A 25,029-nucleotide genomic window follows, 5' to 3' on the forward strand; every position below is an offset into this window, starting at 1 on the left:
TCCGAAATAAGTTCTGTGTAGTGGATTGAAATTCGGCATGGGGGCAATCTTGGGGATCTTAAGCTAAAGTTGCATTAAACAAAACATCTGACTTGGTATATGTGCTGAGCCTAAATGCTCAACTCCTGTAGTTATTGAGAGTCGCGGTATTTGCGTCCCAGCGGTTCTTTTGCTTGGCGGGCTTGCGTTGCGGATCGGAGTCCCGAGACCGGTTAGAGGTGGGCACTCTCTGCCAGATTGTAGGTGGCGGTGGTGGGGTAGCGACAATGTCCCAGTCCGGTAACTTTGGTGCCGGTATTTCGAGAATGTTGCAAAAAGTACGCAGATCTTCTGGATACCTCAGTACAGCGGATTTGCCCTGGAGCTTTGCGGTGAAGCTGAAAGGGAAACCCCAGCGATAGGTGATATTCTCTTTCTGCAATAATTGTAGTAAAGGTTGGAGGAGTCTGCGTTTTTGCAGGGTGATCCAGGAAAGGTCGGGATACAGTTGTATCTGGACATCATCAAAAGTCACTTTACGTGCCAGGCATGCCTGCTTCATGATTTCTTCCTTGAGAGGGTAGGAGCTGACTCTACATATGATATCCCTCGGTTTGGAGGTGGCTCCTTTAGGGCGAAGTGCCCTGTGGGCTCTGTTCGTGTCTATATGTTTAGTAGGCGGCTCCCCGATTAAGTTATTAAAGACAGATTGTAGGGTTGTTTGCAGGTCCTCGGTGCCCTCCGCTTCCGGCATTTCTCTGTGATCTGCCCCCTGGAGTTGTGTCCTATGGACTGCCAGTTTGGTTTCCTGGATTTCCTCCTCAGCCACCTCCATCCTGTCCGCCAGGTGTTTGAGCCCCGTCTGGAGTACTTGGATCTCCGTGCGACAGGTGGATTTCACATCTTCAATAAGCTGTCTAAAATCTTCCTTTGTGGGTATAGCTTGTAAATATGCTTGCCATTGGGGATGCAGAGGTGGGTCCCGTGTGGTGCCATATTGCAAGCTGGGTGACGATCTGCCAGGTGGTGCGGTACTGGGGTGTGTAGCTCCCATCTCCGGGTGTAATTGTGCTCCAGTTGCTGGGGAGTCCCATGGATCTGACCAAGTTTCAGCTTGTTGTTGCTGGGGGGGACTTGTAGAGCTTGCCCCTGCTGGGAGTGGGATCAGAGCCCCTGCCTTCTGTGCGTATGAAGGCATGGAGGATGAGTGATGCCTGGAGGTACTAGAGTCTCTAGAGCATGATAGCCTCTGTGCCTTAGGTGGAGGGGATGTGACCGTCAAGGCCCAGGCTCCTTCCTGTGTTCCCTCAGGGAGCTGATGCATTCTGGCAGAGGGGCCTGCGGGGCTAGGTAGGGGTGGATAGTCCTGTGAGAGATCTAAGGAGAGCGATGATGCCGGGGATGTGGGATCCAGGCTCTGAATCTGAGGATCTGAGGCCGTTCTTAGCAGTCTTGGGAATGCTGCTGAGCATTGTGTGTATGGTGGGGCGGAGGTAGGCAGCATGGCTAATGGCGACCCACGAATCTGCTCAGTCTGGATGTCGGGGTGTGGGGGAGAACTCACCACTCCAGTGTGTAAGGTATGCTCCTGGGGGATCGCCTCCTCCAGTGGGGGATCCCCAGAATGCTGATGTTGGTCTGAGGCAGGCTGTGAAGCCTGAGTGGAGCTCTGGTGCGTAGGCGCGGAAGTGACCGGCGCCATGTTGGCCTCCTCGCCCCGAGACACTTCCGGCTGAATAAAGAAGGAGCGGAGGTCTGTGGATGCACCCGGAGGGGGCTGTGCTGATCCCCTGTGTTTAGAGGAGCGGGTGGTCCGTGATTTGCCCATAAAGCTGTGGATAATTGACCCCAAGATTGCCTTTCTCGCTGCGGGCTCAGAGAGCAGGGAGATCAGGCTTCCATCTTGCTCGGCTTCCGGTCACGCCCTGTTTGTTTTCTTTTTGAATTCATATTTTATTTATTTTTTTGTACCTAATTCTTTCTTCGCATCTCAGTATTGCCGATCTCCTCCGGGCCTTATCAGCCACTTCCTGTCTACATGCACTCACTGCACACCATTCCTATAGACTGGCTTCCAGGTAGTTACACCGGGAGACCATCACTGAGCAATGCATGTCAGCGCGGCCATATGTAGCCTCCACCAGAGGAGCACGGGGCAGGGTGACAACGCAGGAGAACGATTGGGAGACAGTTGTCCCCCTAGAACAGGAAGTGCCACAACAAGGAGACTTATAGCAGGATCACCACAGGCTCTTGTCATGAAAGCTGCAGACAATTGGGAAGGTGGATGTGGCTGAAATAACAAAAAAAAAAAAAGGGAAGTGAAAAAAAAATCTAGAACCTATAAAGAGAGACGAAGTTTTCAATCAAGTCACATCAACAGATCATCTGCCTGAGACAAGGACCATTCCAACACAGAGGTATCTATCTATCTATCTATCTATCTATCTATCTATCTATCTATCTATCTATCTATCTATCTATCTATCTATCTATCTATCTATTTATCTTTTATCTGTCTTTTTATAGAAAAGTGACGGCAGAAAAAGACTGCGTAGTCTATTGGGTGTGCCCATTTTTATTTTTTTTATGTTATTTTTTCTCCGGTATCTTTGTTGCCTGACCACAGATCTATGTTTATGCCAAGCATGTTTGAACCCATCTACCACTGACTGTCTCACTGCCTCTGCTGGTAGTTTATTCCAATCATCAACCATCCTTTCAGTAAAATAATACTTTTTAAGATTAGTTTTGAACTTTCCTCCAGTTAGTTTGAGGTCATGTCTCCGTGTTCTTGATTTTGGTTTCATATAAAAAAAAAATTTGCCCTCCTGAACCTTATTCACCCCCTTGATGTATTTAGGAGCCCTTTCACACTCGCAGCACCCGGGCGTCGGCGGTAAAGCGCGGCTGTTTTTAGCGGCACTTTACTATCGTTTTAGCGGCGCTTCTCGGCCACTAGCGGGGCGCTTTTAACCCGAAAAAGGGTTCAAAGCTTCGGCGGCGCTGCCCATTGATTTCAATGGTCAGGGGCGCTTTAGAAGAGGTGTATACACCGCTCTTAAAGCGCCTCAAAGAAGCAGCTTGCAGAACTTTTTTTGACGTCCTTCCAGCGCACCGCTCCAGTGTGAAAGCCCTCAGGCTTTCACATTGGAATGAAAGGAGAGGCTCTTTACAGATGCTATACAGGCGCTATTTTTAGCGCTATAGCCCCTGTAAAGCCCCTCAGTGTGAAAGGGGTCTAAAGGTTTCAATCATGTCTCCCCTTTCCCTTCTTTCCTCCAGACTGTACATCTCAAGTTCCTGAAGTCACTCTTGATATGTTTTATCCCCCAAACCTTTCATCATTTTTGTTACCCGTCTCTGGACTCATTCTATCTTATCAATATCTTTTTGTAAGTGAGGTCTCCAGAACTGGACACAGTGGGGTTGATTTACTAAAGACAAATAGACTGTGCAGTTGCTCCAGAGCATAGTAAATGAGGCAAAGCTTCACTTTGCAAAGAATATCCAATCACGTGCAAGGAAAATTAAAAAAAAAAAGCATTTCTGATTGCACATGATTGGATGATGGAAGTCAGCAGAGCTTCTGTTCATCTACTTGCAGAGTGCACAGTCTATATGCCTTTGGTAAATCAACCCCAGTATTCTAAATGAGGGCTCAATAAATATCTATATAGAGGAATCAGGACCTCCTTCCTCCTGCTGGTGACCCCTCTATTGATATAAAGGTCTATAAAGAGGAATCAGGACCTGCTTCCTCCGGCTGGTGATCCTCTAGTGATATAAAGATCCGTATAGAGGAATTAGGACCTCCTTCCTCCTGCTGGTGACCCCTCTAGTGATAGAAATATCTATATAGAAGAATCAGGACCTCCTTCCTCCCGCTGGTGACCTCTCCAGTGATATAAAGATCTATAGAGAAGAATCAGGACCTCCTTCCTCCCCCTGGTGATCCCTCTAGTGATATAAAGATCTATATAGAGGAATCAGGACCTCCTTCCTCCGGCTGGTGATCCTCTACTGATATAAAGATCCATATAGAGGAATTAGGACCTCCTTCCTCCTGCTGGTGACCCCTCTAGTGATATAAAGATCTATATAGAGGAATCAGGACCTCCTTCCTCCTGTTGGTGACCCCTCCAGTGATATAAAGATCTATAGAGAAGAATCAGGACCTCCTTCCTCCTGCTGGTGATCCCTCTAGTGATATAAAGATCTATATATAGGAATCAGGACCTCCTACCTCCTGCTGGTGACCCCTCCAGTAATAGAAATGTCTATAGAGAGGAATCAGGACCTCCTTCCTCCTGCTGGTGACCCCTCTAGTGATATAAAGATCTATATAGAGGAATCAGGACCTCCTTCCTCCTGCTGGTGACCCCTCTAGTGATATAAAGATCTATATAGAGGAATCAGGACCTCCTTCCTCCTGGCTTATTCTGTACCTCCCAATGTTGTACTCTCTCAGGGGATTCTTTTTCCCTTGGTGCATTATTTTACATTTAGAAATATTGAACTGCAGTCTCCACTGCTTTGACCAATCTTTAAGCAATGCCAAATCATGTTCCATGTTACAGACACCTCCAGGGATAGCAAATCCATTACACACCTTTGTGTCATCAGCAAAAATACATACCTTACCCAACAAACCTTAACCACCGCCGCACACCGATGTACGTCCAAAGTTTGGCGGAGGATATGGTTGTTATGGCAGCAGCTAGCTGCCATAACCCCAGTATCCCCGTTTTCGTGCGGCGGTCGGCTTTATGATAAAAGTGGTCCCTGCAGCAGATTCGCAGCGAGATCACTTTTATCGGTGGCGGGAGAGGGGCCCCCCTCCCGCCGCGATCTGGTGCCCTCCACTGCTTACCAGAGCCGTCGGTAGCGGTGGAGGCGATCGCATCCTTCTTAATGCTGTGCCTGGAGATGAGTGAGGCTAAGATGGCGCCCACTCGTTTTCATGACACTGCTGGGCGGAAGCGACGTCAAAACGTCACTTCTGTCCACGCCTCTTAAAAGCACATTTTTTTCAATGTCATTTTTTTAAATGACTTTTTTTATTGCATTTTAGTGTAAATATGAGATCTGAGGACTTTTTGACCCCATATCTCATATTTAAGAGGCTCTGTCATGCTTTTTTCTATTACAAGGGATGTTTACATTCCTTGTAATAGGAATAAAAGTGACACATTTTTTTTTAAACAGTGTAAAAATAAATAAAATAATGTAAAATAAATAATAAAAATAAAAATTGTATTTTTTAAAAAACCCCCGTCCCGACGAGCTCGCGCGCAGAAGCGAACGCATACGCGAGTAGCGCTCGCGTATGAAAACAGTGATCAAACCACACATGTGAGGTATCGCCGCGACCGGTAGAGCGAGAGCAATAATTCTAGCCCTAGACCTCCTCTGTAACACAAAACATGCAACCTGTAGAACTTTTTAAATGTCGCCTGTGGAGAATTTTGAGGGTAAAAGTTTGACGCCATTCCACGAGCGGGCGCAATTTTGAAGCGTGACATGTTGGGTATCAATTTACTTGGCATAACAATGTATTTCACAATATAAAAAAAAATTGTCTTATTTTTTTTTAATTAAAAAAGTGAATTTTTTCCAAAAAAAGTGCGCTTATAAGACCGCTGCGCAAATACGGTGCAAAAAAAAGTATTGCAACGACCTACATTTTATTCTCTAGGGTGTTAGAAAAAAAAAAAAAACATATATAATGTTTGGGGGTTTTAAGAAATTGTCTAGCAAAAAAAAAACTGTTTTAAACATGTAAACACCAATAATCCAAAATAAGGCTCTTCCGTGTTTAATAATATCACATAGAAAATAAATAGAACAGGATGCAGTACAGAGGCTTGTGGTACACCACTATTTAATACTTTCTGTTCTGAGTTAACCCCATTTACAACCCCAGTCTAGTATCTATCCTTTAGCCAACTGTATTTATCTATTTATCAATTTATATATTTATGTTTATCCATCTAATATCTATCTGTCTTCATGGTTTCATAGTAGGTAAGGTTGAATAAAGAAACCAAAAATTGTCATGCTAAATCAAACAAAAATTGTTTTTATATTGAATATGTAATATTCCCTAAGGCCCCATTCACACCCCAGTGATTATGTGCATGAAGCTTGAAGCTCAAAAACGCTCAAAAACGCTGGAGGAGAAAAAAATCAACGATTCTCTATGGAGATGGTTCACATCTCCACACCAAGTCGCCTGAAGCGCAAACAAGTTCTGGAGCTTTGTTTGTCGCTCAAATCAGGCAGATTGGAGCTATTTTGGCACATTTGTATTCACATAGAAATGAATGAAAATGTGCCATTCGCGCATTTTTTGCGCATTTTTGGGCGATTGTCTGCTCAAATGGAAAAAAATAAAATAAATATTAATAATATATGAGCAAATGGATATAAAATAAATACACAAATAACTAAAAAAAATAAATAAGTAAAATAATTGAATAATATGTAATAATACATTAATAAATAATAATTAACCTCAAACCTTAAAAATAAATAAATATATTATTATTATTATTATCATTATTATTAATAATATTAATATTAATAATAATAATAAAATAACAACACCCAAACTTGAACAAAAAATACATCTTTCATAATAATAATAATTTAAGGGGTAAGGGTTAAAGTTAAGGGTTAATTATTTATTTATTGTTACTTAGTATTAAATTATTGAATTTATTTATTTTTTATTTATGATTTTTATTTATTTGTGTATTTATTTTACATTTATTTATTCCTTTTATTCCTTTTATTCCCTTACGCTAACGAAAAAACCATTATAATAAATAAATAATAGTAAAAGAAGAAATAAAAGCTAATGAAAAAGCTAAAAAAGCTGTAATACCTACCAACAAATGATGCAACAGATAATAGTTTTCTCTATTGGCTAATAAAAAAAAAGCCAAAGCCCAAAAATGCTGCATACAAACACGCAAAAACGAGCCAAAAACGCCCCAAAAAAACACCGGAAAAGGGCTCAAAGATGCTACGCTCAGGTGTGAATGCAGCCTGAAAGAGACAAAGTCCCATAAGTGATGCAATCCAATAAAAAGTGATACAGTCCGATCCTTGTAAATCAATCCAAGGAAAATGTAAAGAATTCAGTATTCCACATATATGAAATAAATATCCTGATAGTGAGAATCATTGAAAAAAAAAAGGTGAATCACGCAGGTGCGCCTCCACCATATGGTATGAGATGGCCGCTTACCAGAAGCAGTGGACTCTAAAGCCGCGTACACACGATCGGATTTTCTGACGGGAATTGTGTGATGACAGACTGTTTGCGGAAAATCCGTCCGTTTGTACGCTCCATCGGACAATTGTTGTTGGATTTTCCGCGGACAAATGTTGGATGACAGGTTTTAAAATTTTCCGCGGACAAATGTGTGTTGTTGGATTTTCCGAGCGTGTGTACACAAGTCCGTCAGACAGAAGTCCAATGTACAAACACGCATGCTGGGAAGCAAGGAGGAGCCGGAAGCGGTCGGTCTTATAAACTGGCGCTCGTAATGGAGAATTAACATTCGTGACGCGGCAAATTATGAAATCTCCAAATGCAGCGCACAATTCTCTTCTTCTATAATGGGATAATAATGAAGCTGCTTTGCTGGTGATACTGATGGAGTTATGGAAAACAAATTTTCAAAGGTTTATTTTTTTTCCTAGTGATATCAGGAATAATATTATATTTTTTTTATCCTGTAATTTTTAAGATCAAAGATACAACTATGTTGGTGTCCCTTGTTCATTTTACATTGTATTTTTTAAAATGTAACTGCCGACTCCCAAACTGTCATTTGAAGTAAAACACATAGCCAAGTATTATTCTCCACAATTTATTTTTTATTGTGCTTTAAAAAAAAAAAACAAAAAAAATTAGACATGCTATCTGCCAATAGAACTTAACCAAAAAGTGCATTCTATGCATCCAAAAATATAGAAAATATACCAAATCAAATCATTATTATTCAACCAAAAAAAAAAATACTGGTATATTGCAACGACCGCCATTTTATTCTCTAGGGTGTTAGAAAAAAAAATGTATAATGTTTGGGGGGTTCTAAGTATTTTTCTAGCAAATAAAAACTTTTTAACTTGTAAAAAACACATCTAAAAAAGAGGCTCGGTCCTCAAGTGGTTAAAAAATCAACAGTAGTGGCCTAACATGAATCCGGTACCTATTTTTATATTATATATATATATTATATATATATATATATATATATATATATACCTATTTTTATAGTAACTTTATTTTTATTGTCCACAGCTTGAAGAAATGCCATCTCCCCCGAGTTCACAGATTTTCCTTTGTCTCAGTTTCATCCTCTTTCTTGATACAAGTAAGTACAATTTTTTTTATTTTTATATGTTTTCCCTATAAATTCTCCCTAGGGTGGGCATTGAGGATTGCCTAGTACAAAAATATTCACATCACTTAGGCTGCCTTCACACTGGGGCGGTAGTGGGCATCGGCGGTAAAACAGCGCTATTTTTAGCGCTGTTTTACCGCGGTATTCGGCCGCTAGCAGTGCGGTTTTAACCCCCCCGCTGGCGGCCGAAAAAGGGTTAAAACCACTCATACATCGCGGCTATAGCTGCGGTATTGCTGCGGTATAGCCGCACTGTCCCATTGATTTCAATGGGCAGGAGCGGTTTAGGAGCGGTGAATTTCACTGCTCCAAAGATGCGGCTGGCAGGAGTTTTTTTCTTCTCCTGCTAGCGCACCGCTTCAGTGTGAAAGCCCTCGGGCTTTCACACTGAACAAACAGCAGCGGCTGTTTTGGGTCGGTTTGCAGGCGCTATTTTTAGCGCAATAACGCCTGCAAACCGCCCCAGTGTGAAAGGGGTCTTAAAGATCTTTTTCAAATGTTTATTGGTTAAGAGCATAAAATGCAGCCAACACATTTTTTTTGGGGGGGGGGCCTCTTTCTTCTCCAGGGCTTGAGCAGTGGATGTTATATTAGAATCACGATGAGAGGCAATAGGAGACCTACAGTATGAAGTATACGAAAAAATCCAGACAACCGCATACCGGGAAAAAATGCAAGTGTCTTTATTATAAAATCAGGATCATGGAGCATACGGGACACTGTAGCGAAAAAGTACAGACAAAACACGAACGCGTTTCGCACTTATGCCAAGTATAAGTGTGAAACGCGTTAGCTGTTTTGTCTGTACTTTTTCACTACTGTGTCCCGTATGCTCCATGATCCTGATTTTATAATAAAGACACTTGCATTTCTTCCCGGTGTGCGGCTGTCCGGATTTTTTCGTATACTTCCTGCTTGGCTTAGCATTAGCCAGCACCTGGGGCTCTTTCTTCTCGGAGGCAATCATCTTGTTCACACCTGGCTTGAATCCATGCCTGTGCGGTGACGTCTCTCTCGCTATAATTGGATCTCTAGACCTACAGTATGTTAGGGCCTGGCAAAGACGGTAAAATCTTAAAGGCTCATTGAACTGCCATCTTTATCAGGACCTAACATAGGTTTCTGCTCAAGCCCTGAGAAAGTAGGGGGTATCACGTACCTGGTAGAAGAGCCTGAATGGACAAGCAAGGCCTCCCTTTCCACTCTGACTCAGGGCCCCTGGTAGAGCAAACAGAAGGCACCGGGGCACAGAGTCGCATGGGTGCCAGAAAGTCCTTGATGGCAGCAGGACGGCTGATCCCGATGGTGCTGGAGGAGACACAGGGAAGCTTCAACAGCGGACCAACAGGTGGCAGCAGGTGCGGATGACAGCAACAAGAAGCGAGGTCAGACAGGCAGGGTCATACACGGCAGGCCAAATTACCCTGCCATGAATCAGGTGTGACCAGAGCTGCGTGGACAGCAACAGAGGAAACCAAACGCATGTCAAGTGAAAATAGCGTAATTTATTAAGATAAGTGAAAATATAAATACAAACACCTCCAATACAACACAGTGCACAACAAACCAACTACCAGACAGAGACCCACAAATAACAACAGACAGGTATATACAATAAATTGGGGGGATACCAGAATCGTAAACGTCGCCAGGAGAGGGTCATCAACGGGAGATCTGCAGATGGGGGCAGGGAGCAAACAGGACAGGGAGAGGATGGGTGACTCTTTCGAATTTCTGAATTTGGGAAAATTTGAATTTGGAATTTTCCGAATTTTTTTGCATTTCGACTTTCCCGAACTTTCGAATTTTTGAACTTACTAATTGATGAATTTATTTGAAATAACGAATTTCGATCATAACGAATGACCCGAAAAAAGGAAAAAAAAAACAAATGGAACGAAAACGAACACATTTTTTGGCAGTGCTCGTGTCTAGTTTACATACGCTTATGACAGTTGCTCTTTAAACACTTGCCGCCCGCCATATAGCAAAATGACGGCGGGAAAGTGGTTTCGATACCCTGACCGGACGTCATATGATGTCGCCAGGATATCAAGCCGCTGGGGCGCGCGTCGCGGCGATCGCTGTTGCGGTGTGTCAGTCTCTGATGGAGACTCTTTACCACGTGATCAGCCGTGTCCAATCACGGCTGATCACAGTGTACACAGGAAGAGCCGTTGATCGGCTTTTCCTCAATCGCATCTGATAGACGCGAGTAGAGGAGAGCCGATTGGCTGCTCCTCTGACAGGGGGGGTCTGTGCTGCATCCCATCAGTGCTGCATATCAGTGCCACCTATCAGTGCCTCATCAGTGCCGCATATTAGTGTCCATCAGTGCCACCTCATAAGTGCCACCTCATTTTGTGCCACCTCATCGGTGCCCATCAGTGCCGCCTTATCAGTGCCTGTCAGTGCAGCCTCATCAGTGCCAATCAGTGAAGGAGAAAACTTACTTATTTACAAAGTTTTGTAACAGAAACAAAAAAAAAACATTTTTTTTTTCAAATTTTTTTTTTTTTTAAATTTGTTTAGCAGAAAATAAAAATCCCAAGAGGAACAAAATGATAAAAAATTAGTTTGGGTGCAGCGTTACATGACCACGAAATTGTCATTCAAAGTGCGACAGCGCCGAACGCTGAAAATTGGCCTGGGCAGGAATGTGTATAAGTGCCCGGTATTGAAGTGGTTAATCCATTGATCCCTCTATTTTGGAATTATTTATTCCCTTATAGCAATGTCAGAGAAGTATGAAGCTGGGAAGTCCTGGGCAAAATCGTGTTTGGCCCCGTCCAATCGTGACTTCAGAGAATTATCGTTCTATAAAGGAACATCGAGACTTTTCACAATTTGGATTAGCAGTGACACCCTCTCCAATACACTGGAAGTTTCTGGCGCCTACAATGATTTTACCTGGATCTCCAACGAAGGCCGCCGAGAAACATATCCATGCACCAATGGTAGGTAAACACACTCCAGTGACCTTACAAAAATGATTAAAATTAAAATTGGGGATTCTAAATTTCTGTAAATTATAATGCAATTTCAGGAAGTGTTAAATAAGCTTGGCAAGGTGATTTATTTATTTATTTATTTTTTACAACTACAAGTACTGATACTTTTTTTTTTTAGTAGTCGCCGTTACCATTTATCGATGGTACAAAGCATTGAAAAGTCATTTACAAAATAAATAAATGCTTTTTTTTAAAAAAATTTGCACTTTTTTAATGTGAAATGTGTAAATATATGTTAAAGGAGTATAAATATTAATGAGCAAAGCTAAAAAAAAAAAAAAAAAAAAAAAAAAGGTTAAATCATTAATATACACATTACACATTAATGTACACACTAATAATTACACAAAACACCATTTACTATATATAAAAATAGTGCTCAATCAAAAAAACAATCTATATATATAAATATATATAAAAAAATATATATATATCTAGATATATAGATATATATATATCTATATAGATATATGTATATATATCTATGTATATATAGATATATATCTATCTATATATATCTATATATATAGATATATATATAGATATAGATATAGATATAGATATCTATATCTATATCTATATCTATATCTATATATATATATTTTTTTTATATATAAATATATAAAGAATAGTCCATGAGAAAAAATGAAAAACAAAAAAATGGTTCCTCCACAAGTGAATAGTGATATGGAATTAATACACCTTTAATCCACCACCAACGTGATCAGGTGCCGCCTTCTCCCTTTAGGAAATGCACTCACCAGATTTAAGCAGTGGTGGGCCGTCTATACGGGGCGTAGCGGCACCGCCCCTTAATCCATGCGCCGGGCCCCTAATCTCGATGCAGGGCGCCAGGTGCATGGATTTCAATTTGGTTTTATTTTTTTGAAGCACTTGATTAGAGCCTGAGACTCTAATTGGCTTAAAAAATGGGTGGGCTTGGAGGCGCAGAGCACTGCCCCCTGAGCCCTCCCAGTTGTGTGACAATAGCGAATTAATATTAATTAATATTCGCTATTGTCTTCCTGATTCTCCTCCCGGCCAATAAGGAAATGGGTTCTGAGACCCGATAGGCCAGGGAGTCAAGACCCAGACCAGTGGCGGCTGGTGCTCAATTTTTTTGGGGGGGCGCAAAGCCCTAACTAACCCCGGCCACACACACCGCCCCCCCCCCCCCCCCCCCCGCCGGTCTCTCGCCCACAATAGATAGATAAATAGACAGATAAAAGGACACATAGACACTGGGTGGGTGGGAGAGATAGACAGGGGGGAGGGGGAGAGAGAGAGATACACTGGGGGGTGGGAGAGAGAGAGATACACTGGGGGGTGGGAGAGAGAGAGATACACTGGGGGGTGGGAGAGAGAGAGAGATACACCTGGGGGTGGGAGAGAGAGATATACACTGGGGGGTGGGAGAGAGAGATATACACTGGGGGGTGGGAGGGAGAGAGATATACACTGGGGGGTGGGAGAGAGAGATATACACTGGGGGGTGGGAGAGAGAGAGATATACACTGGGGGGTGGGAGAGAGAGAGATATACACTGGGGGGTGGGAGAGAGAGAGATATACACTGGGGGGTGGGAGAGAGAGAGATATACACTGGGGGTGGGAGAGAGAGAGATATACACTGGGGGTGGGAGAGAGAGAGAGATATACACTGGGGGTGGGAGAGAGAGAGAGATATACACTGGGGGTGGGAGAGAGAGAGAGATATACACTGGGGGTGGGAGAGAGAGAGATATACACTGGGGGTGGGAGAGAGAGAGAGATATACACTGGGGGTGGGAGAGAGAGAGAGATATACACTGGGGGTGGGAGAGAGAGAGAGATATACACTGGGGGTGGGAGAGAGAGAGATATACACTGGGGGGGGGGTGGGAGAGAGAGAGATATACACTGGGGGTGGGAGAGAGAGAGATATATACACTGGGGGGTGGGAGAGAGAGATATACACTGGGGGGTGGGAGAGAGAGATATACACTGGGGGGTGGGAGAGAGAGAGATATACACTGGGGGTGGGAGAGAGAGAGATATATACACTGGGGGGTGGGAGAGAGAGATATACACTGGGGGTGGGAGAGAGAGATATACACTGGGGGGTGGGAGAGAGAGAGATATACACTGGGGGTGGGAGAGAGAGAGATACACTGGTGGGATGGACACACACATAGATCAGTGATGAGGATTTACATATTAATGAGGCTCTGTCTTGCAGGCTTCTGTCCATGGCTAGTGACCCTGTCCTGACACCTCCTCTGCCTCCTTCCTTCCATACACTGACTGGGAAGAATGTCTTATCTCGTTCTTACCTCCATGCATTCAGTCACACAAGGCTGGTCTCCTAATTTCTACAGGATGGATGGATGGGGATGATTCACAACATGGGCTGTGTGTTTAACAAGAGCCTCCACTGACACTGCCAAACCGAGACACAGCAACACCAGTGGAGATAATAGAAGCACTGACGATCGGCACTTGTGAAACACACAGCCCATGTGAAGCTTCCCCATCCATCCATCCTGTAGAAATAAGGAGACCAGCCTTGTGTGATCGTCAGTGCTTCTATTATTTCCACTGGTGTTGCTGTGTCTCGGTTTAGCAGTGAAAAAATTCGGCTTTGCCTCTTTGAAGTTGAAGGCAGTGGAGGAGTCCGCTCCTCCGCTCGGGCGCACTGCTCTGACACAGGGAAAACCGGAAGTGACAGACTACTAACTAGTCTGTCACTCAAAGCACAGAGCCATAGTAATACACTATGGGCGCTGGGCGGATGCCGATCGGCGTTTTGCTTTGCGCCACAGGGCGGGTTAAAACCCCGCAAATGAAGCGCCTCGTCTGCAATCTTGTGATTGCATAGACGTGGCGCTTTCCATAGTGCACTGTGCCCGGCGCCCCTAACACAGTGCACTTAAGGACTTTTTTCAATTTTTTTTTTTTTTTTAAAGGGCCATTTAGGAAATTTTTTTTTTTCAAATTTTTTTTTTTTTTTTCAAAATTTTTTTTTTTGACTGCCTGGAGGGTGGGGGGGCGGCGCCCAGGCGCCCCCTATGGACGGGCCGCCACTGACCCAGACATTACTTTCACTGATCATCAGTGGCCTGATGATCAGTGCAGCCCCATCAGTGCTGCCTGTCAGTGCCCATAAGTGCTGCCTTTCAGTGCCCATCAGTGCTGCCTGTCAGTGTCTATCAGTGCCGCCTATTAGTGTCCATCAGTGCCACCTATCAGTGCCCATCAGTGCCACATATCAGTGTAGCCTCATCAGTGCCCATCAGTACTGCCTATCAGTGCCCATCAGCGCCACCTATCAGTGCCCATCAGTGGCACATACAGTATCGATGATACCTCATCAGTGCTGCCTATCAGTGCCCATCAGTGCTGCATATCAGTGTAGCCTCATCAATGCCACCTCATCAGTGCTCATCAGTGCCCATAAGTGGCACATACAGTATCAGTGCAGCGTCATCAGTGCCACCTCATCTGTGCCCATCAGTGCAGCCTATCAGTACCCATCTATGCAGCCTCATCAGTGCACATCAGTGAAGGAGAAAAATTACTTAATTGCAAAATTTTATAACAGAAAATTATTTTTATTTTATTTAAATTTTCGATCTTATTTCGTTTGTGTAGCAAACAATAAAAAAACCCAGTCTCCATTCTCTCTCCTCATTGGACAGAGAGGCAGCAACGGGATCCATTGGCTCCTGCTGCTGTTAATCACAGCCAGTGAAGAGGGATCCACGCTCTCTGTGTCTTTTGGTGGTGGGCTTACTGTGGGGCACTTGGCGGGTAGAAATGGGCCAGGAGCGCCAGTGGGGGGGACCCCAGAAGAAGAGGATCGGGAGGCTGCTCTGTGCAAAACCATTACAGGTAAGTTTGTTATTTAAAAAAGATAAAATTTGAGTCTTTAGAATCACTTCAATTGGAATTGTTTTGTAGGGCAGGCATGGAACCATCGTGTCCTCTGACGGGGACAACAGGTGCCATTTTGGGACAGCCTGTGTCTGATAGGACAGGGGCTTGTTGGGGGGGCCGGGTCATATGGCGGTGGGTTGGCAGCAGGCGAGTGAGCCAGCATAACTTGCACTGCCGCCCTCCCACCGCCAGAGGGTGCCCGCTCCCTTTCTCCCAGCACCACTACTCCCTTCCCTCTCTGTGGTCACCTCACCTATGGAGAGGAAAAGGGAGAAGAAGGGGAGGGAGGAGTGCCGTGCCGGCCTGGAGGTGACAGTTGCACATGCCCCTCCCCTCCAAGGTGACAGACAGCATACGCAAACCATCCCCGCCCCCCCCAAGGTGACAGACAGCATACGCAAACCATCCCAGCCCCCCAGGTGACAGGGATGTCTCTTTGCTGGAGGGGGCATGTCTCTTTGCTGGAGGGGGCATGTTTCTTTGCTGGAGGGGGCATGTCTCTTTGCTGAAGGGGGCATGTTTCTTTGCTGGAGGGGGCATGTCTCTTTGCTGGAGGGGGCATCTTTCTTTGCTGGAGGGGGCATGTCTCTTTGCTGGAGGGGGCATGTTTCTTTTCTGGAGGGGGCATGTCTCTTTGCTGGAGGGGGCATGTCTCTTTGCTGGAGGGGGCATGTCTCTTTGCTGGAGGGAGCATCTTTCTTTGCTGGAGGGGGCATGTCACTTTGCTGAATATATGAGGATGTCTCTTTGCTGAATATATGGGGATGTCTCTTTGCTAGGCCTGGTCTTGAAGTGGTGAAGTAGTTCTTGTGATCAAACAAACGTTGGTTGAAAGTGGGAAGAATTTGCACATTTTAACAGTCACAGTGCGGTAATCTGGAAGCTCGGGGGTGGGGGATCTAAGAGGTATAGCAGGGAATTGGGCATCTCGACTTGTTTTTATCTTCCCGAAAACTTCACAGATTTTATGCATCACTTACCTAATACCCCCACTCTTGTTTTTCTTCTTCATTGGAAAGCAAACTCTGAAGGATCGGCCGCCCCTGGTTGCCGTGGCCCGGAGAGCACAGATACCAAAATATATTTATCACCTGGAGGTCAGAAGATGGCGTCACTTTCGATAGACAGCAATTACGAAAGTCGTATCTGGCTTTCCGGTACCATTCTGAATGCCACAATTACACTGAGCGGTCTGGTGAAGGAGGACGAAGGCTGCTATACATGCAGATGGAAAGAATTCAATGTTCCAGATTTATTTACAGGCTCTGAAAATTGTCTTGATATAGGTGAGATATTCATGCACGTTATTTGTTATTTGTATAACATACATTTTATTTTTCGGGATTTGACACGGTGATGTCACATTACAGGCTACGGCGATGCATTCATATTTGGAGCTTACACAGGAGGACCCTTTCTTGCCCCCCCCATGTGACCTAAGTGGGCAATCACCAAGCACTAGCATTGTTCCATGAGAGCAAGGGGAGAACTCACAATAGCAAAATTAGGGGGCACACACCACATGGGTCAACCATATTTGCTGGTAAATGAACAGAGGCTGCAGCTTCAGTCCCCACATCTTGGCCTGGCCTCCAGTAAGGGGTACCATTGAAAATCATGGGGCCCCATACAGCCTGCCTAACAGGAACACCCCCTCCCCCCACCTCCATGTCTCCCCATCGAGACATCACCACCCCACCTCACTCAATCAGATAATGCTTTGCATGCAATGGGAAAATGCAATGAGTTCCCTGGATGGGTGAGCAACCTCCTGTGTTCACACAGGACCCCCAAGTGAGTGTTGATCACTGTAGTAGTGGTGACCCCCGCACCATAATCCCCCCTCCACCAAATGATTTGGACCAGTGCACTTGTAGACAAAAGAGGCTTTGTTACAAATATGGAATTACATTTACTAAATAAATTCTAAATCCAACAATAAGGATAAATAAGGTAACATTGTTTTAATTCATCCTCTTTTGCAATCCAAATTTCTATTATTAGTGTTATGATTGTAGCCTAAGAATTTTAGAGGAAATGAAAACCAATCATTGAGCAAAATTACTAGAATCCACCATCATGTCACTCTCCCTCTCCTGGACTGATGTTGGACGAACACAGAGGGCGCATAGGCTTTATGTTATGCTTTAGTTCATTTGGACTTCCCCAGTCTTTGGAAGGCAGCAAGGTGTGCATTATCCACATATACTAACATGTCAAGATAAGAGTCTGATAACACGTTGGGACTTACTGCACATCGCAGGAGAGTAAACATTTTGATGTCCACTGATGTTAGACGAGAAGGCCTGGCTCACAGTCTCCGCTCTAATTCATCCCAAAGGTGTTCTGTCGGGCTGAGGTCAGGACTCTGTGCAGGCCAGTCAAGTTCCTCTACCCCAAACCCCCTCCTCCATGTCTTTATGGACCTTGCTTTGTGCACTGGTGCGCAGTCATGTTGGAACAGGAAGGGGCCATCCCCAAACTGTTCCCACAAAGTTGGGAGCATGAAATTGTCCAAAATGTCTTGGTATGCTGATGCCTTAAGAGTTCCCTTCACTGGAACTAAGGGGCCAAGCCCAACCCCTGAAAAACAACCCCCACACCATAATCCCCCCTTCCACCAAATGGTTTGGACCAGTGCACAAAGCAAGGTCCATAAAGACATGGGTGAGCGAGTTTTGGGTGGAGGAACTTGACTGGCCTGCACAGAGTCCTGACCTCAACCCAATAGAACACCTTTAAGATGAATTAGAGTGGAGACTGCGAGCCAGGCCTTCTCATCCAACATCATTGCCTCCTCAGTAGAACCTCACACAGTTCTGACACTTGCAGGATACTACCAGCCCACCTGGCTGCTTTGACTACCAGCCCACTTGGCTGCTCTGAAGGATGGCCAAGGACAAGGGATTGGGATTTAGCACAACGCTGTCCCTGGCAAGTATGCTACATCTGGCAGTCTCTCCCCTCATATTCCCCTGGGTGTGCTGAGGTACTCACATTGTTCTTTGCTCCCCACTGAACTAGGCAAGACTTCTGTCCAGTCCTCAGACTGATCAGATCTTCTCATGCCAGCCAGTCTTCTGCACAAGACCCAAAGGCAGCAGAGATCCCTCTCTCGGGCTTCCTCTCCTTCCTTTCCTCAGTTCCCAGCCTGGAGGCAGACCCGACCAATCACCCTGCACGGGCAGGGAGAGCAGAGCTGTGGGAGGGGCCCAGCAGGCACAGACACATTTTTCATTTACAGGAATCTGTGAAAAAATGAACTACAAGTCCCATCTGCACTGCGGCAGTGTATGTAGCCCATTGCTGCCTTCTCCAACTCTCCAGCTGGGTATGGACATGGAGCTGGAGGAAGACTCTGCAGAAATCTGCCATCACACCCACCATCCACTGATCATCACCAATGCAATGCTTTTCCAAAGAAAGTAATAAATGCGCTTTTATTTTATTTTGCTGCAAAAATATGTTTATTTATTTATTTTGCAAAAAGCAGACTTAGCTCTACATGATTGGAAATTCAGTAAGAGTTGAACATTTCTGTAACCTAAGCAAAAATGAATTTATATATATATTTACTTTCACAGAAAATCCCCCGGATTATTCCACAGCAAAGTGCATTGGCATTAGCTTTTTAATCGGTGTAACAATTGGAATTTTATTAGGACTTGGCATCGGATGTTTGGTACGTATTGCAACATTGTAGACATCATCATCCGTATACACAGCACTCCCAGTGACTGTAAGACTAAACAAAAACCTATTTTAACCACAGAATGTAAATAAATGTTGCACCCTGATAGTAGGCAGGGTTGCTAACAAATTTAGCTTGCTAGGTGGTAATTAGCCTGGCTGATTGATAGGTGGATTCACTGGCTTTTCCCCTAACTCTGGAATTGATGCACCTCTCTCTTCTGTCACTAGGTGGCATTGTTGTCTGTGGCAGTAGAATTATCAGGGCATAGGGAATCCATACTAGGAGTGAATAGGTTGACTCAGCCAATTGGCAGGGGTTTTTTTGGTCCCTTGGCCTGCTGGGAGCGCCTATTTATTCGGGAGGAGTCAGGTGATCAGGGGTTCTGTGCCACCTGGACGGCTGTCTGGGTGGACGTGTGTCAGAAGGCTCCAGGCTGCTAGGCCAGCAGCCTGAGGCCTATCCCAGGAGCAGCTGGCTGCTAGGCTGTCTGAGGACTATCCAGGTTTGAGAGAGGCAGCGCGGGGTTTGGGGCTTCAGGCTGGAAGCCCAACCAAGTTGCAGAAAACTTGCTGGATGGGGTAACTGGATCGTTGCCAGCGGTGAGGGTGAAGCAGTTGCCGCAAGGGATGACCACTCCTGTTGCCAGAGGCCAGTGTATGGAAATCTGAAGGAGTACCAGAGCAGCCTTTTCACCAGCCAGGGAAGGTGAAAGAGTGGCAAGCCAGGAACCCAGCGGGTTAGCATGGGTGAAGCTTGAGGAGAATACAGCGGGTTAGCTGTGGAAGAGCTCAGGGGATCCAGTGACCTCTAGGATCTTGAAGTCTAGTGAAAGACCGGGAGCTCAGTGAGTGAAGATCTACAGTGGGATACTGTGTGATGTGAGAGAAGATCTATAACGGGTTACTGTGAGTTATGTGTACAGATCTCTATTGACTGTTCAAAGTTCAGTTGCCATAGGAGACAGCAGTTCTACAAATACAGTTGCTGCATCCAGCTTAAAGGCCCACTACTTCTAAAGCTGTCTACCTACTATTCTGCTTCAGAGTCTGCCAAATACTATTGCATCTGCCTAGGTGTGTCCTGGCCCTAACCCTCTCTCCCCCATTTCTTTCTCTTTCCTTGCATTCCAAAAAGTGACTGGCACCCATGCTTCCCATGCTTCCAACTTGCAATACACCCACCATGCCTAATAACCCGCACTACAAGGAAGGATGTCAGCTCTCCCTGACTCTGGAGGTCATCATTAGGCCTTTGGAGGACGCCGCTACATAAACAACATTGAATATAATATGAAGACATTGACCCCTTCCTGTCCAGCCCTGGCATCTCTTTATAGTAGGTCTGTATGCCTAGGGGCAGAAAGGACAACGTAACGACTGTGATTGGCTGCACACAGCGGTCACGTGATCAGCTGCTGGCTCACGATTGTTAGTACAGACGGAGAGCTGTCTTTGATGGCTCCATCTCTGTGCTGGGAATGCGCAGTGAGCACGCTCCCAGCAGAGGAAGTTCTAGTGCCCATGGACACATATGTGCAGTGTGTGGGCATTAAAGTGGTTCTAAAGGCAGAACGTTTTTCTACCTTAATGCATTCTCTGCATTAAAGACTAAGTTCACCTTTGTTCACTTTATTTTCCTCTAAATTCCAGCTCCCCTATGTACCAATATAGTATTAATGTACTTATATGCAAAAATAAAACAGATTTCAATTTGTTCTACACACGCTTACCTCAATGTCTTCATAGCTGTTTAAACACACTGCTCGATTACTTCTGCCTTACTTCCTGGTCAGACTTTAGGTCATGGCACAGGAAGGAGTTGATCAGCGGGGCGTGTGCTAATGATCAGCTGGTCAACTCCTTCCTGTGTCATGACCTAAAGTCTGACCAGGAAGTAAGGCAGAAGTAATTGAGCAGTGTGTTAAACCACTTCAACCCCGGAAGGATTTACCCCCTTCCTGACCAGACCACTTTTTGCGATTCGGCACTGCGTCGCTTTAACTGACAATTGCGCGGTCCTGCGACGTTGCACCCAAACAAAATTGATGTCCTTTTTTCCCCACAAATAGAGCTTTCTTTTGGTGGTATTTGATCACCTCTGCGTTTTTTTTTTTTTTTGCGCTATAAACAAAAAAAGAGCAACAATTTTGAAAAAAACGCAATATTTTTTTTTTTTTGCTGTAATAAATATCCCCCAAAAATATATAAAAAAATGTTTTTCCTCAGCTTAGGCCGATATGTATTCTTCTACATATTTTTGGTAAAAAAAATCGCAATAAGCGTATATTGATTGGTTTGCGCAAAAGTTATAGCATCTACAAAATAGGGGATAGTTTTATGGCATTTTTATTATAATTTTTTTATTAGTAATGATGACGAACTGCGATTTTTATCGGGACTGCGACATTATGGCGGACACATCGGACACTTGACACTATTTTGGGACCATTGTCATTTATACAGCAACCAGTGCTATAGAAATGCACTGATTACTATGTAAATGACACTGGCAGGGAAGGGATAAAACCACTAGGGGTCGATCAAGGAGTTAAGTGTGTCCTAGGGAGTGATTCTAACTGTGGGGGGGATGAGCTACTATACACATGACAGCAGTCACTGCTCCCGGTGACAGGGAGCAGTGATCTCTGTCATATCACTAGGCAGAACGTGGAAATGTCTTGTTTACAAAGGCATCTCCCCGTTCTTCCACTCCGTGACACGATCAGGCAGACATTGAGTCCACAGGACCCACAGTCACGGAGCACGCATGCGCTGCCGGCGGTGCTGTGCCCACACTCAGACACAGCAGCTAAAACCCTTGGCTGCTGCTCCTGTCAATCACAGCCAATGAGGAGAGAGCAGGGGGCGGGGCCGAGCCCCACAAGCTGCTTGCTATGTGGGGCATAAAACATATCGAGAGCGACTTCAGGAACTTGATATGTACAGTCTGGAGGAAAGACGGGAAAGGGGAGACATGATTGAAACCTTTAAAGACATCAAGGGGATGAATAAGGTTCAGGAATGCGGTCTTTTCAATATGAAACCAAAATCAAGAACACGGGGACATGACCTCCAACTATCTGGAGGAAAGTTCAAAAAACTAATCTTAAAAAGTCTTATTTTACTGAAAGGGTGGTTGATGATTGTAATAAACGCGCCCATCAGTGCCATATCAGTGCCCATTAGTGCGGAATATAAGTGCCTTCTTATCAGTGCCACCTAATCAGTGCCCATAAGTGTCCTCTTGTCCCCCATGTGCCCATTCATGCAGCCTATCAGTGCCCATCAGTGTGGCATATTAGTGCCTCCTCATCAGTGCCACCTAATCAGTGCCCATAAGTGTCCTCTTGTCCCCCATGTGCTCATCAATGCAGCCTATCAGTGCCCCCTATCAGTGTCCATCAATGCAGCCTATTAGTGCCCACCAGTGCCGCCTATCAGTGCCCATCAATGCAGCCTATCAGTGCCCATCAGTGTGGCATATTAGTGCCTCCTCATCAGTGCCACCTAATCAGTGCCCATAAGTGTCCACTTGTTCCCCATGTGCTCATCAATGCAGCCTATCAGTGTCCATCAGTGCCCCCTATCAGTGTCCATCAATGCTGCCTATCAGTGCCCATCAATGCAGCCTATCAGTGCCCATCAATGCTGCCTATCATTGCCCATCAGTGTGGCATATTAGCGCCTCCTCATCAGTGCCGTCTATCAGTGCCGCCTCATCAGCGCACATCATTGAAGGAGAAAAATTACTTATTTACCAAATTTACAGTACAGTGTTGCTCGACCGGGCAATTGTCATTCAAAGTGTGACGGCGCTGAAAGCTGAAAAATGGCCTGGGCAGGATGGGGGGGGGGGGGGGGGCCGGTATTGAGGTGGTCAAAGAAGATCTTCGATCACTAGAAAAAAAAATTAAAAGTCAGTGCCTACAAATACTGTAACTGACAACTTTTAACAAAAGGACACTTCCCTGCCCAAGGATCCAGTGGCGTCCTTACCCAGTGGCGTCCTTACCCAGTTCTTCGCCAGTCTGCAGCACCCCCCCCGCATGTTTACTGTGGGAAGCCGGCTTTGACTCGATGTGGCATTCCCAATATGTATAATTCATGAATGGTCCCGCAGCCTCCTAGGACCTGTGACATGTTCCAAGAGGTTGCAGGTGGGGGGACTTCTGGTGGAATTGCCTAGGCAATTCCAGTGGTAGTGGGAGCAGGAACCCACCAAAACTAGGTCCAGCCCCCCCCCCCCCCCAAAAAAAAAATGCCAATAGCATACCTCCCAACTTTGTGAAATGGAAATGAGGGACACCTATTAGAAAAATATGTGGGCATAGGACACACCCCTTGCCACGCCCCCCCCCCCCCCCCATGAAGGAGAAGTGTACTAAAAAAAATGATTGGTTAAACCCACAAGTGCTTTGTTACCACTAATATTCCTTTATATTGGCTTAGAATTTAGATGAAAGATTTAGCACTGGGAAACACTTTTTGATAGATAAGTAGTGCATTTTATATACAACTTTATAGATCAGACAAAAATGAGGGACAAATGAGGAGCAAAGAGGGACAGTGGGACTTTGTTTTGAATGAGGGACAGTCCCTTGAAATCCAGGACAGTTGGGAAGTATGCAATAATGTTAGAAGAGGAGGGGTGTGGGGTGGATTCTTAGAAGCAATACTTCCCATGTAAGAGTTTTTGCGAAAGAAGACTAATAAGTATACGGGGGGGGGGGGGCAACACCTGTTTGCTGATAGAACAACAGAGATGTCTTTCTTTCTTCCTTTCTTTTTTTACCGCCTTCTTCCTTTGCTTCATCTTCCTCACTTCCTGCTTCCTTCCCCTCCTTCCTTTATTTCCTTTCATTTCATTTCAATAATTCCTCTCTTCCTTCCTCTTGTTTTTTTAGATTGTATTTTGTATTTATAAAAAAAAAAAATAAAAACAACGGAAGAATGATGGGTCCCCAAGTCCTGTCGAAGAACTCTGAACTCTCTTTGCCAAGAAGCTAATAAAAGAAAAACTGCAAATTCTGAACTGCAAAATGTATTTCCGGGAACTTTCATTGCCGCTTCTCATGAATACAGCTGTGCACAGATTGGATGAATGATTCTGTTTTCTTCTTGTTTTTGTATTTCATAGCAATTCACGTTTAGGGAAAGCTGTCCATAGAGCAGTGGTTCTCAACCTTTCTAGTGCCGTGACCCCTTGATAATTTTTCCCAAGTTGTGGGGACCTCTAACAGTAAAATTATTTTTGTAGCATAGGTTGTGAGCACCCAAGGCAAGACAAGTAATTTGCGACCCTAACCCACGGACATTTAGCTCTCCCTGAGTCCCTTCCACTCGTACAGTATTAAAATCCTAAGTTCTTGTTTTTTTTCCCCATCCCTCTCTCTAGCCATCTTTCTTGTTCTTTCTCTTATTCTTTCTCTCCCTTTTTCTTTGCTCCTCCACCTTTTTTCCTCTACCTTTCATGTATTCTCTATTTTTATTCCTTCTCTTACTTCTTGGTGCAGTGGGGGGTGGGATGAGTGGCAATGCTGGGGGGAGTTCTGATCAGCCAACTAAGGTGCTCTTGATCAAGGTTATCTGCTGACCTCTAGTTTCTTCCCCCCACCTATGCTGTGAACTGAATGGGCGGCTGCGAGGAGGCTGAGTGGGCAGCCGCGGGCTTAGTGGGTGGCCGCGGGCTCCAGTGGGCGGCCGCAAAAAGGCAGAGAGATCGGTGCGGGCTTTAGGAACAGCCCAGGATTTGGTGACCCCTGGCAAATCTTCATTCAACCCCTGAGGGGGTCCCGACCCCCAGGTTGAGAACCACTGCCATAGAGGGATAGAATTTCCAATAAAAATTCTTAGAGAAATTCGAACGAAAATTCTCAGAATATTATTAGAACTTTCCGGTGTCATTCAAAAGATTTCATGTGCTTTTATCATTTGATTTTGGCATGAATGGCCTTCATGGAACAAAAACCACATACACTGTTAGAAACTCGCTCGCTCGAGAAGAATTTTCCA

The 25,029-nt window shown here is 44.8% G+C and overlaps 1 protein-coding gene across 1 annotated transcript in view; it reads left to right on the forward strand.

The window, feature by feature from the left end:
• The first annotated feature begins 2,078 nt into the window (after positions 1-2,078).
• LOC141113409 (uncharacterized) overlaps positions 2,079-25,029 on the forward strand; it is a 242,645-nt gene continuing 219,694 nt past the window's right edge. The window contains exons 1-3 of the mRNA XM_073606467.1: positions 2,079-2,399; positions 8,297-8,369; positions 11,132-11,356. Coding sequence (XP_073462568.1) covers positions 8,306-8,369; positions 11,132-11,356 — 289 coding nt within the window. The 5' untranslated portion in view covers positions 2,079-2,399; positions 8,297-8,305. The remainder of the gene's footprint in view (positions 2,400-8,296; positions 8,370-11,131; positions 11,357-25,029) is intronic.

The sequence above is a fragment of the Aquarana catesbeiana genome, linkage group LG12, assembly GCF_042186555.1.
Source record: "Aquarana catesbeiana isolate 2022-GZ linkage group LG12, ASM4218655v1, whole genome shotgun sequence".
In the NCBI taxonomy this organism is placed as follows: domain Eukaryota; kingdom Metazoa; phylum Chordata; class Amphibia; order Anura; family Ranidae; genus Aquarana; species Aquarana catesbeiana.